Source organism: Scleropages formosus, chromosome 6, assembly GCF_900964775.1.
Source record: "Scleropages formosus chromosome 6, fSclFor1.1, whole genome shotgun sequence".
In the NCBI taxonomy this organism is placed as follows: Eukaryota; Metazoa; Chordata; class Actinopteri; order Osteoglossiformes; family Osteoglossidae; genus Scleropages; species Scleropages formosus.
This window is the reverse complement of record NC_041811.1, coordinates 37,623,153-37,642,920: the sequence shown is the minus strand read 5'-3', so window position 1 is coordinate 37,642,920 and position 19,768 is coordinate 37,623,153. Positions and strand designations below refer to the sequence as shown.

Below are 19,768 nucleotides of genomic sequence, written 5' to 3'. Positions count from 1 at the left end.
ATGGTCGTTTTTGAGAAATGATAAATGACTTTATCGGGCTGGCTGAGTCTTGAGGCTTAGTTAGACTCCCTGGTGGAAGTTGCACAGAGAAGGACTCTGTCGTGGGACCCAAGTGCGGAGTGGAATTTGTGGTTTATTCAGGGACCTCTGAGAGACGTGGTCACAGGACAGGCAATGGGTCTTCGAGACGCGAACGTCATAACAAGGACAATCCAAAAGGCAAGGCTGGTAAACAGGCAAGAGGTTGGGGATCATAAGGTGGTACAAGGACAAAGGATCAGGGAAAGGACTCAGGGATCAGGGAGGAGTAGAGCACTAGTCAGGAGGTCACAAACAACAAGGCTGAACAAGGTTCCACGTCTGCTCCTGGTCTGACACTGCCTTTTATGCCTCCGTCTGCATTGCGCTCCAGGTGTTCAGCGTTGGCTTGGCGGCATGGGCGTGGCAGACTCAAAACAAACAGATGCCAATCGTGGACCATGACCCTCTGTATGCCCCCCCCCCACCACCCTGAATAGAGGGACACATTCAGCAGCAGAATCACACTGTTCCAGTGATTCCTGGCTATCAAGAATGGGTTTTCTTTGAAAAGAACGCAGTCCTTAAAATTTCTGGTGCTATAGAAAATGTTTGATTTAATGCTATATTCTTATTTTCGGTCTAGCAGCTCTTTGTGGCAGTGGTTCAAACATATGGAAAAAGTATTTGTTTTTATTATTCAGCCAAAGCTTTTATAAGCCAATTATGTTTCTTACTAATGAGGATGAAGCAAATAACATTAGTCATGTTCTGCACATTTTCAGATGGGAGAGGAGGGCTTGTAAAAATGCTTTGGGAAAATGTATTTGTAATAAAAAATACTTGTAAAGTGTGTTTCTGGGAGCATCCAGAACACACACACACACACACACATTTTTTGAACCGCTCGTCCCATACGGGGTCGCGGAGCCTACCCGGCAACACAGGGCGTAAGGCCGGAGGGGGAGGGGACACACCCAGGACGGGACGCCAGTCCGTCGCAAGGCACCCCAAGCGGGACTCGAACCCCAGACCCACTGGAGAGCAGGACCCAGTCTAACCCACTGCGCCACCGCGCCCCCCTGCATCCAGAACAAGTCCCATAAAATTTTTACGCTAAAGTAAAGATTCTGAACTTTCATGAACAAAGATTCTTTGGAGGCATCCATTGCATGCTTGAAATGAATGATCACAAGCAGGCAATCGAGTGCAGAGCAGAGAAGCTGACGAGACGGACCCCCTTCCCAGCTGGGCGCGACCATCCAGGTGAGTTCATTATCAATTTGTCCCGGACGGCGTCACCTTCTAGGTTCTGTTTTTCAGGACCTGCGAGGAGTCCCATCTGGGAGCTGGGGAGGAGGGAGAGCATTGTTTGGAAAAATTGTTTGGTTTTTGCTAATTTTAACTGGATTTTAATGTGGTTTTTATTATTTTTGACATTTAATAGTATTTTGGTATGTAGCAGTGCTAATAATAATAATAATAAGAATGGTTTTAGAGCACTGTAAAGTGATTCTGAAAGCATATGAATAATGTCATATTTTATAAAGCATGTGTGCTCGTGTATTTTGATTTCTTGTGCTCAAATTATGTGGTTATCCCTTTGTATTTGACATGATTTTCTTGGTTATATAACGTGTTTTGGACGTGAATGACAGCTTCTTATGCTTTGTGTAAAGCAATTTTATGAGGATTTTTGCAAAAGCGCGTGATGCTGGAAGGTGAGCGGATCAGCTCTGCCGTCCTGTCGGCTTCCCCGCTCCGCTCTACGGAGGATCTCCAGCCTTGTCTGGTGGTGTGTCTGTGGCACGGAGCCGTGAAACCGTCCAAGGTGCAGCGGTCAGAACGAATGTGCCCTCCAAGGCTCCCATTGTGGCCCCGGCTCCGCTCAGTGCGGGAGGCCTGACGAAAGAGTGGTGACAGAGTCACCAACAAGAGTAACACTAGTGCTGTTTGCAGCTGTGGTGATGAGTAATAAGTAGTACAAAGAAAAAGAAGAAACAACGTTGCGAAACGTATCTATCTTGCACACAGAATGCAAATGTACTCCTTTACATGCTTTGTTTCCTGCAATTTTCGTGCAGTTTTTGGCCTGAAATTGAACCTGGTAAACATTTATTTATCTTTAAAGTTCCTCCTTTGTTTTACCATTCTAATTTACTTTGTCTTTTATAGTCTTTTGATGTTAAATTACATTCCAAATGTAATTACTGTATGACTACCACTGGCAAATATGCGGAACATACATCCATGTGTTTCGACACCTTAGCGAAACGGCGAGAATACACTGGCAGACAGTACTGGCAGTAAACATCATCCAGTCTGGGGGGGCGCAACATTTACACACCAACACCTGTACCTAGTTTTTGCTGCAGTGCAATTACTTTTTTGGGGGGACCATGCTGGGGGAAGCACAATGACAGTCGTGAGGAACAAGTGAAATGTAGTCCTGGGACCTCAGCTGCAGAAGACGAACGGTTTATTCCGGCTCTTTCCTCAGAAACGATGGGCCGGGGAGCAGGTCTCTACATTCTGAGGGCGACTTTTCCGACATGTGAAATGTTATATACTAACTAGGTGTTACATGATTGGCTGGTTTATGTCACTTGCTGCACACATGTTTACACTGATGTTCTCGCAATCCCGGCTTCACTTACTGCTTACAGGCTCCTTTTACTAGCCTGCCTTATGCTCCGGGAAATCTGGACCATAAACTACTCTACTGCTGGGGTTGTAGTCAGCCTGTTCAGAAGCACGGTTAGGGATCAACCTTCAGGGATCTGCTGCTCGATGTTCCTCAAGCGTGTAAGACGCAAAGTATATGACCCAGCTTTGCGTAAGTGGGCACGTTGTACTCTCCCTACCGCCGGCATGTTCTTGTGACCCAGTGCTGTCAAATAATATTTTAAGAAATCACGTACAGTATTAACGCCTTTTACATGGACATTTTTCACCCCTTCAGGTTGAGAAGGAGCAGAGGCCCCATCATCCATGTCCCAGCTTTCTGCATCACTGTGGCGCCTCCTCTTTCTTCTTTCAAAGTGACACTTGCACTCAGGTTTGTTCGGTTCAACAGCACACTTTCTTTGCATGTTTCTGCAGTTGAACACGGTCTGGAGAAGAGCTAAAATACAGAGCAAACGTGGTAGAAAGTAGAACTTGAGAACTACAGTTTGTGGTCCCTCTTGTTTTCTCTCCACGTCACACAGCACCATTTCACTGTCAAATGGGGGGGTTAAACAGGAAGGTGTGGAGTCATGTTTACTGTAACACGATGTTTATTTTTGGGTGTCATGGTAACTGGCAATTAAGTACAGGTGTTGGTTGGTGTGTGTGTTGCCCCTTCCCGCATGCAAAATTATGAATACATTTAGCCTTGGTGAGTTGCTCTTCTATAGTAGTGTGAAAAACATTTAAAAAAACATTCAGGATAATGCTAAAATTTATTTGAATGTACTTAATTTACTAAAAAAGCCAAAACCAACTCAAACAAACAAATAACATGCATTCTTACACTGATCTGTGACTTCTGGTTCTATACTTCAAATATACTGTATTATTCATCTGAAGGCACAGACACATGTTTTCAACTGTCTACACTTTCTCCTGAAGACATCCATCACTGACAAAGGTACTGGATTCCTTTGATTCACAGGTTCCCCTCTCACTAGAACCTTAAGACCCCATTTAGTAAATCTGGTGATGAACCCCAGCGGCCCTTTTGTCGGTGATACGACACAGTGTCATAACTCTTACGTTTCGATTTGCTTAGCACCTCATTGAATCTGGGAACGATTTAAAGTTTGTAAGCCATGGCTATTAATCGTTCATGCTGTGAGATGTTTTATAGGAGGAAAGGGACGTTGAGTGGTTGCTCAGATGGTTCAGAGAGTCCTCCGAGTTGCTGAGATCTTTAAAGACAGTTCCATGAATTTGCATCACACCATCTGTTACAATCACCTGTATATTTCCTGTCAAATTCAGTTTTATAGGCAGCTGCTTATGCAAAGTGTGGCAGCAAAAAAAGGTGGTTATAGATGTAGTGACGAGTTTGACAGCTGCCCGTCTGCATCTAAAGCTCTTCTCTGGGGGCATCACGTGCTTTTGTTCGCTTTGAGTTGTATGTTGCCTTGGCAAAAAGCGTCCGCTAAGTGACAAATGTAAACGTCAAGGACACCTTTATTGTTATTATTACTACGTGTATAAAGGGACTCCAGAGAACTGTACACACTGAAACCAGGATACTGTTCAAAATGTCCTGATGGGGCAGCAGGAAGAGCCATCGCCCTTCAGTGCGAAGGTCCCCACTTCAATGACACCAGTGGACCAGAGGGGAAGGTCATCAGAACTAATTCCACATACCTGACAAACACGTGACCTCATTAAAAGAGCCCTTGAAAGATCAGACTTACCTGCGGCCCTCGCAGACTCTCGCTGAGACAGACGTCCCCGCTGGACTCGTAACCCGCTCCTGACTCCTCCGGTTTCGACCTCAATTTCCGAGTAACACCACGCAATGTTTGCACGGTCACCTTTGCTTGGCTCTTCGACGAGGCTTTCGGATTCTCCCCGCACAGCGAAACCACCACTTGTGACAAAAACTGCACTTGCGTTCCGACAGACGCCTCACGGGAAGCACGACACCCTACTTTTGCTTTGGTACAGGACACTTGCCTCAGATCACTTCCTGCTGTATAAATAAGTTAATGAAGAATTTTAAGATCCTTAATGGCAATTCTCCATGTTTAGTCCTATTTCCAATTTTGAAAAGATCTCAAACTGGTTGGACGCCTGTCAGTATAAATGCTCTTATAACAAGAAATAACTACAAATGAGTGTAATGTTGAAACATGAACTAGAGGACTGTTCTGGTCATGTAACATTTTGGTACGTGATTTCTATAGAAACTCATACTTTATGTGCAAACACATTTTCTCTTGGAACCGACAAAATATTTCACTTGGATGTTCACAGGTCTTCATTAATCTTAGACAAGCAATATATTATCGCTTAGATGAGCACACAAAGCAGTGGATGGCTCCAAATATACCGCAGTTCTGTCACAAACCCTTGGAGGCTCAATCCAATGGCACAAGGGGGACATGTGGTCCTCCATCAAGGTCAAGGTGCAGAAGCACAGACAGAACCCTTCTCCTCCACCAAGCCCTGACATCACCTTTCACTCAAGGGGCTCTTTATAAGGAAGGACTGTTTTTGCCGATCTGCTCAGTTTCAGTGTGCAGAAACAGGAAAGCCATGTGAACAGTGGAAAAACACGTAAACTCTGCACAAGTTGAGAACAGACTGAACCCAACACGAATTGCACAGGCACCATGGAAACGTGTTCACACACAGTCAGAAACTGCTTGTCCCAAGTGGAGTCACGGTAAACCAGAGCCTAACCCGGCAACACAGGGCGCGAGGCCGGAGGGGGAGGGGACACACCCAGGACGGGACGCCAGTCCATCAGAAGGCACCCGAAGCAGGACTCAAACTCCAGACCCAACAGAGAGCGGGACCCAGCCAAACCGCTGCACCACTACACCCCTGTGCCCCCCAGCACCTAAACATTGCAGGTCATATGTATGTATGTCTTGTTTGTGAGCATTAAATGCAGAGAACTGGGAAAAAGCAGAAGGTAGAAAGCCATAGAGTACTGAGTAAATAATGAAGGGGAACTGCCTTGCAATATTCTGTGGATGTGTTCATTAAAGACAAAAATCCTGAGTGCCAAAAATGACCAAAAAAACTAAATAACGACACACACACAGACAGACAACATCCATTAAAAAGAAAATTAAAATGGTTAAATACACTGAATTTATCTTGGTACGAGTACCTTCGCTCAGTTTTCCTGTGAATATTTGACGAGTCCGAAAACGTACCTTCTGGGTTTGAAAGATCTGAGCTTCCGAGATCTTATACTTAATTCTTATTTAGCTGACACTGTTGTCCAAGTCAGCGTACACTGTTCTAAGCTACTTGCAAGTATCTACCCATCGACACAAGAGAGCAAAGTAACCCACACACTCACACATTAAGATCACTTTAGAATTACCAGTTAACTTGACAAGTGATGCAATAACCTTTGGAAAAAGGTGTCAACAAAATTGTGTAGGAAGTCTGTTGACTAGTCTTACCTGCAGCCATTGTGACTGGTCGTTGTGCCCAGATGTCCATGCGTTGACCTTGCCCTGCTTATCCAGCCTGGCTTTTCCTGGTTCCCAGGAAAACATGTCCATGTTGAGAGTCTGGAAGACACTGGACGATGTGATCTGATAGTCCTGAATGTGGCCTGTCTTCATCCCCATTGGCTCTGAGCAGCCTGGGAGGAGAACACATCTTAAGGACTGAATGCAAAAGAGAGACATGGTCTTGGCAGAACATACCGGATGTTGTGTTTCGAAGGCCAGACTGTCTGGCACCGCGATCCTCATGAAAGCGAAAGAAATAAGGACTAATTAATTGTAGCTATAAACATAATTAAGGTACTTTAGAAGTCAGAGGGAGAAAAATGATCCCGAGAAAAATACGCTCTCCCTGAAAAGCTAAATGTGCTTTGAAAACAGTCATTAATAACTTGCAATCATGTCTTGCATTAAGCAATGAGCAGTAACACCCCACTTTCCATAAAGAAAGGTCGGCCTTACGCAGCTATACTGGACTCTTAGAGCACTGCATTATGGGCTACTCTCTGCTCCAGCCAGTCACACCTCCCTGGGGTTCGACCCGTTGTTGTCTTTGGTCAGTCAAGTAACTCCCCGTTTGCCTCGTCTCACAGAAGAGAAGCATCCACTTCACTGTTGCGAGAATGTGAAAGTATCCCACTGGCATTTACATTTTTCTATGGGATAACAACAGCAAACAGTAAAACTGGACAGATGAAATATGGTTCTGAGTTCATGGAACTGTGACGGGTGTCATCTGCTCGTTTTCACTGTACCGCCCCAGAATCCACCTAAAGCACGTTGGGTTCTCCACCGTAAACGCTAACGCAGCTTGGGGCTTTAAGCAGCACTACCACTAACCTGTGAGCTCGCAACCCAGCAGCTCCATTCGGAGGGTACAGTGACGTCTGCAAACCTGCGGGTAAATCCGCACGTACTGCGCCTCGATCGGAGGGCTGAAGTAGTTGGCCGAGGGTGTGTTGTTATCCGTGTTTCCACGAAATATCTTTGGTGGAAAAATAAGCCAGCAAACAAACCTCAATAAAGAAATAACATAATAATAAAAACAATGATAATAATAAGACGTAGCAGTAGGAGAAAATTGCCGACATAAATGTTTAATTCTACGTTTAATAAAAAAAAAAATAGCAAGTACATAAGATGAGCACAGTGCTCAAGTGCCTGAATAGAATAGCACTCCTCTGACTGTATGCCTGCTGACTTCTCTCACCATGTCCTCATCTGTGTCCCTGGCCTTGTGCATCACCCAGGACTTTCCATTGTTGCTGAAGGCAACTTTGTATGACTTAACATACTCCGGACTTCCAATTCGCTTGGCGCCCTGAGTTATGAGGCCAGTTACTCTCATCCGTCTTTCCAGGTTTATCTGTGAAAGAGACCAAGGCAGTCAACGGGTCACTTGATCAATGGCAAAATATTGCAGGTGGGGGTAAGGGGAGCTGTTGGCTACTTGCAAACCCAGTCATCCCACCCACTTCCTGACTGCTCTGCCGAGAAACTCGTCTGGTAGAGATCATGAATGAGTATGTGTGTGAATTTCCCGACACTTGAGGTGTTGAGGGTTACATCACACTGACCTTTGGTGTTTGAAACTACCGAATTGCTATATAAACATAACACCTCCCCACTCTACTTGGTCAAACATCAGTTACAGTGTCATGTGCAACAGAAAGCAATTAAACAGGAAAAAAAAGAATTTAGTTTATTCATTACCATGTTAAGCAAGAAGTAGTTAATCTTCATAATCTGTTATCCAGGGATACATTCAACATGTATTGATTAAACATATACGTTTACCCTCCTATTATGTTTGACATCCTGTTTATGGGCGGCCATCTGTTACCTGGATCCATGGCCATCTGTCGTTCTCCGCCGCACTCCAGGCATTCACAAGGCCTTTCTTATTGAGTCGGGCAAAATATGGGTACCACTTCTGCAGCCCAAACAGTGCTCGGTGCGTTGAGGATGCTGTAATATGCTGATTGGAAATGATTCCCCCTTCCATTCCCAGAGGTCCGGAACATTCTAGGAAAAGACAGAGCTGCAGTAAGTTATCGAAGTTTCTCTTTTTCCTTTCCTCCCTCAGTTTACAATTTCAGGTATGCATATAAAAATAAAGCAATATAAAGCAAAAGGACAACATTCTTTCTTCTTGATTTCCAAAATATTTTCAACAAACATTTATCCACATATAGTGTTTTCTGAAAACATTCAGACCCCTTCACTTTTATACATTTTCGCTGTTGCAGTTTTATGCTAAAATAGGTTAAATTAATTTTTCCCCTCATCAGTTTACTCACCTATGCTCGATACCCCATAAAGACAAAGAAAAAACAGGATTTCAGAAGTAGAAGATTTATATAAAGGATCAAATCCACCTACTTCTGTTTATTTCCATGTACCCTTGAGCAAGATACTTACCCTAAAATCCTTACCAGCCTTGAGAGAACTGATGTAATATTGTAAGAGAATACTTTTAAATAAAGGCATAAATGTTTAATTTTTACAAACCAAAAATCCAACTGGAATATGAAGAAAAAAACTACAAACCAGATGATGGTGTGGAGAAGCCATGGCACATCTCACTGTTCACTCTAATTTCATTGAAATGATTTCAGGAAAACAGTGGGGAAATAAACAGTAGAATGATAATAACGTACCTAACATCTTCCATTTATGGCAATCTATGTAGCTCCCTGAATATCGCTGCATAAAACTGTATTAGTAGAGTGTATTACAGTTTCAATTCAAGGTTAACCACTCAACTCGCAAGACCAGTTCTGCACACTAACTATTATTAATTTTATGTTTGGACAAAAACTCGTGGAACTTTTGTTTATTTTTCAAGCCATTTTAGTGGGGAGGTCATGTGGCCAGAGAAAAAGAAGATTGTTGATCCAAACCTAACCCTCAATTGCTCCAATAAGGGTTACCCAGCTGCAAAGAAGGGTAAGTAATTGTAATGTTGAAAGTTGCTTTGGATGAAAACATCGGCTAAATGAATAAATGAGTAAAAAGACTATCACTGCCTCGTATCTCGGAAAATGACCGATCTGCTCTCAATGCCCCTTTCACTCCTGAGCAGACCGGGGATACTATCCAGACGGCGTTCCTCTGGAATTCTGTAATAAACTCTGGGCTGAACTGTGCCCTGTACTAATGCGGGCAATTATCAACATGCTGAAAGACGGCCAAAGTCCTCACTCTTGGGAGGACCGCTTCAATAAAATTTCAAAGAACTACAAAAAATCCATTATGCATTATTATAGAATGGAGTTTGAATGGAGTTTCTGTCAGATTCACTGCAAAATTCCCTGATTTGTCCACTGATGACACCATCAGTCTCCCTTCAGCCTGTCCCGCCCTCGTCACTCTTTCTGTCCTCAGACTCGTTTCCCACAATCATCAGACGCAATCTACGGCAGCAGAACCAAACTGCACACTGCTGAACAGAAATGGTAAAAATGCAAAGTCAGAAATCAATATGGAACCTTTTGCTTTACTTTTCCATCAGCAAAAACTCCTTTCTTCCAGAATAAACTAGAGTGTGCAGCCGATAACCCCTACGAACGTTTAAGCCCATCCTCGCTCATCCTCGCTGCTCCTTCTGCTTCATCCTCTCTCGCTGTTGACAATTTGACCTGGTTTTTCAGAGACAAAGTTCATTCGAGCGTTTCCAGGTTCTCATCATATCCTTCCCCTACCCATGTCGGGACTCCCTACAAAGCCTCATTCCCTGCATTTCTGTCTTTCAGCTGGTGAAATTTCCAGCCTTCTGCTCTTACATAAAACCACCTACTGCTCCATTGGTCCTTGTCTAACAGGCCATTTCCCTGTAACTTATTTCTTTTATTTCTGCTCTCATTCATTTCTCCTTTTCCTCTGGTTGCCTTCCATTTGCCTTTAAAACTTCCCACTTATCACTGTAGGTTACATATCAGTCTCTCTCAAAAACTGAGGAATGTTCCACCTGAAATGTGTATTCTTGCAGAGGATGATCAGTGATGATAATGATGACAGTTAACAACCTGGAGTGAATATCGGCCATTCCAGAGGGCACTCTCCTTGCAGCGCCAGAAACTTTCCATTGGGCTAATCGACTTTCCCAGGTTCTCGTTCTACTGCATTCCACTTCAGTATCTGACACTGTCAACCACCACACCCAAATTTCCTGATAAATTTTCCCGACTCTTAGGAGAACTGCAAAATGAAGGGCAGTTTTCACTCGCCAGGATCATACGTTTGTCTACCACAGATTTGACTGTTGCATTGTTTTACTCTGAGGGCGTTCAAACATTAATTTTGAGAAGCTACAGCTAATTCAGAATGCTGAAGCACGAACAACAGAGAATATGATCATATTCGAATACAGTATATTACTTATTAGGACACTGCATTGGCCACAGGTCCGTGTGGTTCTCTATTCAACCGTCTGCGTGCATTTGTGCCGCTGCTGGTCATATTTATTTGTACTTTTCGTATCCAACACCCCAAGGCGGTGACACATTCAGACTGATTTTCACCAGTTTGAGACCTGTAAGCTCTGCACTGCCTTCGCGTGACACTAGGGACACTGGAGAACAAAAATTAAAACAGAGGCCTAATTACAATCTTAATATTCCAGAATCCTCTTCTTTAATACTAATGTTGGACCATAACTTCATGGTGTGAAAGTTGGCACAGTGGGTAGTACTGCTGTATCACAGGGTCTGGAGTGGGTTTTTCTATTATGTGTTCAAATCTGTCTCTGTGTTTGTACACTTTGGCTCAAGAGTTTGGAATCACCCAGAAACTTCAGAAACTGATATGTTTATTCACCAAGGTAGCATTAAATTGATTAGAAATTATACACAGTAAATTGACAAGGTCATAACATTTTTATTTTATATGACTTTGATGCCTCAAATTTTACATTAACCAAAGAATCCTCCACAGTGCTGGCCAGTCCATCAAAGTTAGTGCTCCGGCTTCCTATTTCTTCACCGATTAGATTCTGCATAATTTAGAAGTATACTTCAGATTGTTGTCCTGGCATGTCTGGCATGATGTTGTAAAATAGAGAGGCTGCCTTTCTGGTTCATTATTCTTCCTCTTTATAAATGTCCCACCTTACCAGCACCAAAGCAGCCCCATAACATTACACTTCCTCCACCATGCTTGACAGAAAACCGCAGGCACTCCTCCAGCATCCCTTCATTTGTTCTATGTCTCAAATATGTTCTCCTCTGATCCAAACACCTCAAATTCAGACTCAGCCGTCCATAAAATTCTTTTCCAGGCATCATCCCTCCAGTGCTGGTGCAGTTTTGTCCATTTTAACCTTTTCTGTTTATTTGCCAGTTTCAGATATGGCAGTTGTGCATCTGAACCTTCCACTTCTTTTTCTATCCTGGTTAGATCCAGTTTGTCCTCTTCTATCAAGACAGTAGTGGACACCTTTGTATGAAATCTTCACTTTCTCGGCAATCTTACCACATTAAGCAGTAATTCCTATTTGCAAAATAACAAATGATGTCTTGGTGACATTGTAAAATCAATTTAATGGTACCTTGAAAAAAAAGTATCAAGTTCTTAGAAAAACATGAAAATTTCTGGGTGAGTCCAAACTTTTGAATGCTAGTGTATGTTCTCGCCCTGTGTTTACATGGGTTTCCTCTGTGTGCCGCACTCTCCTCCCACAGTCCAAAACATTTTCAGGTGAACTGGTGACCGTGAATTGCTCTGTGTGCCCATAATGAGTGAACGAGTGTGTGATTGCCCTGCAATTTCCATTTCCATTTACATTTATTCATTTAGCAGACGCTTTTGTCCAAAGCGACGTACATCTCAGCAAAAGTACAATTTGCGAAGAGAAAGCGACATGGCTGCAGACATGTGACTCTCAAGTAAACCTAGTTTGTTACCTTCCACTTGATGCACCGATGTTCATGGTTCAAGTACGTGCATAAAACACAGGACAGACTGATCCAGATACCCTCCTACCAATTTTTTTTTTTTTTTAATATAAGATACACAAACAGTCACATACAATGCCAGAGTAAGCGGCTGAATAAAGGCTTATCTGGGGATGAAGTTACGGTGCATGAACTTTTACACCACACGTGAGCTGGAGAGATCTTGAGCGAAATGGGTCCGGAAAAGGTGAGTTTTCAGACCCTTCGTGAACATAGGCAATTTCAGTAGTTCTAGGTGAGAGGGGAAGGTCATTCCATCACACCGGAGCCAGAACCGAGAACCTCCGTGCTTTACCTTTAGTGTGCAGGACCACCAAGCGAGCAGAAGGAGACGAGCGAAGGGGTCTGGCTGGGGTGTAGGGGTCGATCAAGTAAATTTAACATATGTTGTGGTCTGTGCTTCTGAGAAAGGGCACTTGGTTTTTTTCCTCTTACCTTCTGGCTTTTCTCCCGCCCTAGTCTTTCAATGTGCATCTTGGTTATTACTTATAGTAACTGTTTCATGTACATTTTGTATTTGTTTTTGTTTTTCTTTAACACCCTGAGGAAATGTTTTGAGAAGGCTACTCTACAAAATAAAGTCAAATTAAACACAGTTGTTACAGCAAAATGTCTGAAAAATACATTCTTTAATTTACAACCAAACAATCAAAAGTTAAATTTCTTTATCAGAAAGCAAAAAAAATTTTGCAAATCAGCTTTGCAAATTTAAAGTGTGATCTTTGTTCAACATGGGCAGGAATACTTGACAGAGAGATTAAAATAAGAAAAAAATCACTTTTAATTCTATAACAGGTTATGACACAATAACTGGAAGGACTTTAGCTCGGCCTTGACAAAACAAAAGAGATGATTGATGACTCCAGGATGTCCAAGGACCTACTGCATTCATTGACCATCGATGGAGTGGAATCTGAGATGATGCAGAACTAGAGTACCTTGGGGTGCACTTGGACAACAGGCTGGAGTGATCCAACAAGACTGAGGCACACATCAGATGTTCAGATGTTCTACAGGTCTGAAGGTGCATACCAAGACATTGCTGACCTTACAGGTGATGCCAACAGATTCTTAAAAACCAATTCGGAAGTTTGGTTTGGTCCCGGGAGTTCGGCTGCAGTCAGTAGAGGGAGTGGTACAGAGAAAGACTAAGTAAACTTCTTACCATACGAAAGACAGAAAACCTTGAGCTGTGGACTGGTCCAGTTTTGCTCCTGGAGTGTCACCTACCTCTGAGTTATTTCTGCCAGTGGCCTTTAGACTCTTTATGAGGTCTGTCTCCATTAGGGTTGTACTGACCTCTTAATGTCCGAGTGGTCCTGAGGTGTCCGTAACTAATTTTGTCTCTTTGCACCCTTCTATTCTAGTCTGTGTAGTAGCTTCATAATACACAGTAGATGATGTGAGTTCTGTCGCAAACTTCATCAGGTTTAAGACAGTCAACACTATCATGGAATACACAGCTAAGCCCATTATGAACTTCACTAAAGGAGCCAACTCGTATTTTCCCATATCACAGACTTTTTTCTGGCGATATGAACGTGAGTTACCAAAGCAGGAGATGCTTTTAAATTACACGTATCTTGAAATTTACATTCCTTCCTGGAAGACTCATGTGCATTGTACAGGAAAGTACTGAAATCAAGGACTTGTCTGAATGTAAATGCATGGCGGAAGTGACAAGTTTACCATCCAAAAGGTCCATTTACAAGGAAATTTTGCATTGAATTTGTTACCTTTGCACACAAGCAGCATCAACAGTGATACGAGTGACGGCGGAACGCCATACTCACTGTGCTGACACTTTCTTCCCATGTACTCTCCAGGGCAATCACATGAGTAGTTTGCAACCAAATCTGTGCATATCCCACCATTTTTACAAGGATTTCTTTCACATTCATTAATATCTGGAAGACAAAAATACACCAACATGGACAGGAATTAAGTGGCCAAGTGAGTGATTCGTAAAGCATGTTTCTTATTAAAACACCTTTGTGGGCATCTGGGTTCTGGAAACAATTACCTTTATAACTTAGAAAACACTAGAAAATGACTCAGCTCTAATCCAATTTTAGAATTTTGAGGATTATCTACTGAAGACTTCATTATCCTCGCATTAACAGAAATCACATTAGTCATCTAATTGCATTAATAGAAACTGGGAGGTACTTAGTTTTCATTTCTCTTATCCTTAAGGTCCATGTTTATTGTATGACAAAAAGAAAAGAGACTGACACGAAGGTTGGGAGGAGTGGGATTTTAAGGGGTTTTTGAGTGATACAGTAAAACCAGGCCTAGTAGAATTTTGTGTGGGATTAAAGAGGGCTGGTGGCAATTCCAGGTATCTGAACACCATACAAAGAGGCTCTCGGAAGGTTTGTTCTGGAGTTGAACATGAAATATGCTTTTTGATAATTGGTGTTATGAGGGCTCCTAAAGAATAGGCTTGGACAGGTACTTCATTAATCCCTGAAATGAAATTCACACACAGCACGTAACAACAAGGTGTGCACAAGACATGAGGCAATGCAGTTATAGCAAAAAGTACTAGATAACGAGAAATCGGAGCTACGCCAGACATTTTTGAGGGGCTAACAGGCCCTTCAGAGGCATTATGGAGCAGATGGCTGCTGAGAAGAAAGATCCCAAGAAGCACTTTGCTGCAATCAGTAGTAGCTGGACAAGAGAGTGGCCAAAGGAGCTCAAGGGAGACACTCTATGGATGGGCTGTGAGAAATTCTCCAAAGATGCTCCTCTGCCGCTGCCTCCACCGAATTGAGGGTCAGACCCAAGACAGAAGCCGCTTTCTTTTACAAGTTCATAGGGTCTGCAGATTTCACCAGATGTTTCTCCCCGGAAGATGACACTGGGGGCTGCAGTCGGCAGAACTTGTGAAGAACTTTGCTACACATGTTAAAGGACCCAAAATCTCCCAAAAGGAGTGAACATCTGCATTGGTATCTGGGCACAAACACTGTTTATGTGACAAAAACAAGCAGCAGCTCCTCGGTCTTGTTGATGTTGAGCTGGAGATGGTTCAGCTCGCAGTATGAGTCAGTTTCAGATCGATATTGGAAATGACTGCCCCCGAAGAACAGAGCGAAACAACAACACAAAATACAGGAAATATTGCGGCGTTCCACACTACTTGAGGTGCCTCATAGGAGTAAGAGCCATTACTGCACTGTAACAGCTGTAGCTGTGATTTGTACAGGGGTTGCTGGGTAATGTAAACAGGCTTTTACCGAATAAACGGGATGCTGTGTCTTGGGGGTCACTGTCTATTAGTTTGTCTATTTCGGGCTTTCAAGTGGGCGGCTGGGTTATTAGTTTATGACCAAGAGCAAAGTTCTGTTCATCCTCCCTGGCTGTACCCTCCTACCGCTGCCTAGAGTTGCGATAAACACAGTATAACGGAATTTGAGTCCACAGCCATGATCGCTACAGTACTATAGCAAGATGAAAAGCAATATTGTAACAACAGTAATATAAATGAAAAATCTGAAGTGAAGAATTGTGACGAAGTGATGAGATTATACCAGTTTTGTTGGAAAGCTTGTGCTACCGGACACTTTTGGTGTCTTGATAGTCCATTCTGATTCATTAGGAAAAAAGTAATATAAACAATGGAAGGAAACGGGAGAGAAAAAAAGCACGCAGACGTGTCACAGATAAGTGATTCTCAATGTGGGTCTTGCACTTCATTTCAACATGTACAAAAGAGTTTTGATATTCTGGACTTGGTTCTCAATCACATTTTCTATGCGTCAGAAATTCTAAAGTCAGAAATTTTGCATGTTTCGGGAAGAAACAGATGAAAAGTTTGCACTCAACACATTATTTATTCTTCCCATTTAAACTCATTGTAACTTTGTAATAAAGCAAGTGAGCAGATCTTCAGAAGCAAATTATGCACATTGTGCAAGGGAAATCTGTTCAGTTTTACTATAACAACCAGCTTTGTGGAAGAAAAAAAAAAGCCCTTGCAACCAATTAAGTAAAATACATTTATTTATCAGACTTTTCTCCAAAGCGACTTCCAATGAACTCTCTGTAGTGTTATCAGCCCACACACCTTATTCACGGCGGTGACTTACACTGCTAGATACACTACTTACAATGGGTCACTCATCCGTAGAACACACTCTCTGTCACTCACACACTATGGGTGAACCTGAGCAGCATGCCTTTGGACTGTGGGAGGAAACCAGAGCACGCAGAAGAAACCCACACAGACACAGGGAGAACATGCAAACTCCACACAGACTGAGTGGAGATCGAACCCACATCCTTTTGCACTACCCAGGTGCTGTGAGACAGCCCGTACTGTTTGCTGTGCCACTGTGCCGCCTATTGAGTCATTGATTCATTGATTCATTGACTGAGTGAAGGTTCAGCCTTCAGCCAACACACGGCACAGACTGAAGGCAAGAACAGGAAATCACTAAGAGCTTTGTGGTGCCCCCAACCAGTCAGACACCAAAAAAGACTGCATGTCCACTGCATGATCCGAACTGACTGACCAGCTACATTTAGGGCAGAAACAAACCAATGAGTCCAGTAACGTGTATAAACAAGAGCACATCCTGCCCCTGCTTAGGCCAGTTATAAAGGGCCTATAGTACTGTGCAAAAATTTTAGGCACTTTGTTGGGGAAAAAAGCTGTAAAGTGAGAATGCTTCCAAAAATAATGCTCTTAATTAATAAACGTCCCACAAAGCTTAGTAACCATCCATCGTCAACAACCGTTTGGGGCGACGGTCTTGGACGGGTCCTGCTCCCTGGTGGGTCTGTGGTTCGAATCCCGCTTGGGGTGCCTTGCAACAGAGTGGCGTCCTGTCCTGGGTGTGTCCCCTCCCCCTCCAGCCTTGTGCCCTGTGTTGCCGGGTTAAGCTCTGGTTTGCCGCAACCCCACTTGGGTCAAGCGGCCTCAGACAGTGTGTGTATGTGTGTACTTTCTTTAACGACATACAAAACCCTTACTGTAATACCTTTTTGCAAAAGGAATGCTTGGAAATCTAAAATACCCTCTTTCCCACTGACACCAATGCAGAAGACATTAGGTAACAGCCTAAAATAAATATTTTTGTGAAACATCTACGTGCCTAAGACTTTTGCACAGTTCTGTACGCCATCAAAGAAACAGTGAAACAATAAAGATGCAGTAACATTTGAGCCCGAATACGGACGCAAAGAGGCAACGAGCTGCTCAGTTCCACACAGGGCGTTAATGCAGGTGCCTCCTGGCCCTGGTCCCCCGCCAAAGACGGGTAAAGATGCTCCAAGCAAGTAATCAAGCAGACACACACTTCACCACAAAGGAATTTTCCAGAGATGTTCCGACTACAGAATGACCACTAACATATACTTTTGGGGGTTTTTTAAGCTTCTGGAGAAGAACAGAAGTTCATTTATTTACGTGATTTTACTCTCAGGCTGTACATTGATGCATATATAGAGAGCGAACAGGCAAACTATAGAGAGACAGGGACCACATGTGGAGCTCAGTTTTGAAATACGAGGCCCCCGCAGTGCTGCAAAGTAGGTCACATCAGCACATGGTCAAATAGAACTGCAGAAAAAGCAGAAATAAATCGTAGAGGTGTTCTGTTTCTGGCTCTCCCAGGCGTCGTGAACCTCTATGTGGTCCTGCTTAAAGCACAAAGGGAGGAAATGTGGAAAACTCTAGAAAGTTCATCTTGGGCGAAACCCCGCTCAGCGCCACTAAATATTTCCCTTGAAGAGTCCTTACTCGTTCTGTATACGTAGTCTCGCACCGAGCTGACCTTTGCAGGTCACGGGCCGAGACGCACCTGAGATCGACCCCGTCGGCCTTAAATCGCTCCTCCACGTGTCTTTGTTTGGGCTCATTCTTTACCTTGTACTCCTCACACTTTATTTAAGTGCTTTTTTCTTTTGCTTTAAACCTGATTGGTTCACGAGCTCCGACAATGAGGTGGACACGGGCCTCTCTGGACATAAATACCTGTCCTCTTTGGGGGGGGGCTCGGAGCTACTACAGGCAGTATTGTGTGTGTGGCGCTTTGGTTGAACCTCCATTGTATTCATACAATATTTTACTTTAGTGGTCGCAAGAATCCTTGCTTTTCTTGAACCGGCTTCCCCACAGTTCTCCGTCTCTCTGTCCTGGTCACATACTCAACTGAACAGAGTCTTTTTTTAAATGCCCACTAAAATACCACTTTGTGCTTTTTTTTTGCATTTTTATCAGTGCTATGGGGCCTAAGAAGTGAGCCAAGACATCCTCTGGTGGCACTAAAAGTTAGAGTACAGTATGTAAGTCTGTGTCACTAAGCATCAGGGCTTTTTGGGCTTTTTTCCTTCAGCAGGATTTTACCCCCCACCGTCCCCCCGTCCCCCCCGTCCCCCACCATGAGAACCACCCTAGTCCTTCGATACTGAATAAACGATCCTGCGCTTGGGTCCAGCCTCCTCCGTCTCCTCTGATCATCATGACAAAACGTCAATGATACTTTGCAACTGTGCTCGACACCTGGTTTCATTGCAGTGTAAATTTACTGTATCGCCATTCTGGAGACCATTATTGTGTCACTGGCATTTACATTTGAAATTATACAGAAACTAAAGGCTGCGTATAAATGTCTCCAGATTTATCCAAGTTTTGTGTGACTTCTCTCACCAACATGCTTCAACATTTCAGTATAAACTGACTACACTGAGCGTTAGGGTTATAACTGGAGGGCTGGGAGCGGATGTCCCGCTAATGCACTTTGAATTGTTCCGCTCAGATTGTGAGATACTTAATATGGATGGATAATGGATGGATAACACACAAAAGTCTTAACTGACCTTAATATTCGCTGCTGAGAGGATTCACAGAGTAAGAATTTCACTGTATGGTGTAACGAACTGTTTACTGTACACATGACAATAAACTCTTGAATCTTGAATTCCCAAAGATGTGTCTATTGTATTATGTCCTTGACAGCATTACAAGGCTACACGGCAAAGCAGGATGCGCTTATTCACTGGATAATTTCGACTTGGGGCTGCTTCTTTAAAAAGCACTGTAATTATACACACCTTTATTTGCCTTTGTGTTATGATGTCATAAAATTAAATATGGGTACATGGTCTAGGGCACACCTTTAACATTTACTCTGTCTCATTTTCTAAGCATAACCTGCTATAAATCAGCATTGATTAATGCTATGCTTCTTTCCCTTCCTAATTTATTTACCATGCTGCACTCATCTGCATACCATGTAGGGCACTTTATCTGTGGTAGTTAGGTGTCATTATGGGATGTTACACCTTTTTACTGGACAGTTTCCACTACGTATGCGAATGTATACATTTTGTACAGTAGTACATTGAAGTGACACTTTTCTCTAAAGTGATTTACACTGTTAAGCTACCTGAAGTTACTTGCCCACTTACAGAACTGGGTAATTTTACTGGAGCAATTTAGGGTTACGTTCCTTAACCGAGAGAAGCAGAGCAGTACGTGGGACTGGACCCGGCGACCTCAGGATCCAAATGGCCTGGTGGTGGCTTTAAGCACTATGCTACCAGATGCCTCTACGGTTCAAGCTGAGTTTGTAGAAAACCTTTCCGAATCTTATC

The 19,768-nt window shown here is 43.2% G+C and overlaps 1 protein-coding gene across 2 annotated transcripts in view; it reads right to left on the bottom strand.

Moving 5' to 3' along the window:
- The window catches only part of edil3b (EGF-like repeats and discoidin I-like domains 3b), a 57,337-nt gene that overhangs the window by 17,433 nt on the left and 20,136 nt on the right, over nucleotides 1–19,768 (bottom strand). The window contains exons 4-8 of one of the 2 annotated variants that reach the window (XM_018744993.2): nucleotides 13,954–14,067; nucleotides 8,050–8,231; nucleotides 7,417–7,572; nucleotides 7,047–7,191; nucleotides 6,159–6,343 (exon numbers count right to left, since the gene is read on the bottom strand). In XM_018744993.2, the coding sequence (XP_018600509.1) occupies nucleotides 6,159–6,343; nucleotides 7,047–7,191; nucleotides 7,417–7,572; nucleotides 8,050–8,231; nucleotides 13,954–14,067 (782 nt within the window). The remainder of the gene's footprint in view (nucleotides 1–6,158; nucleotides 6,344–7,046; nucleotides 7,192–7,416; nucleotides 7,573–8,049; nucleotides 8,232–13,953; nucleotides 14,068–19,768) is intronic. The other variant, XM_018744994.2, reaches the window with a different exon arrangement.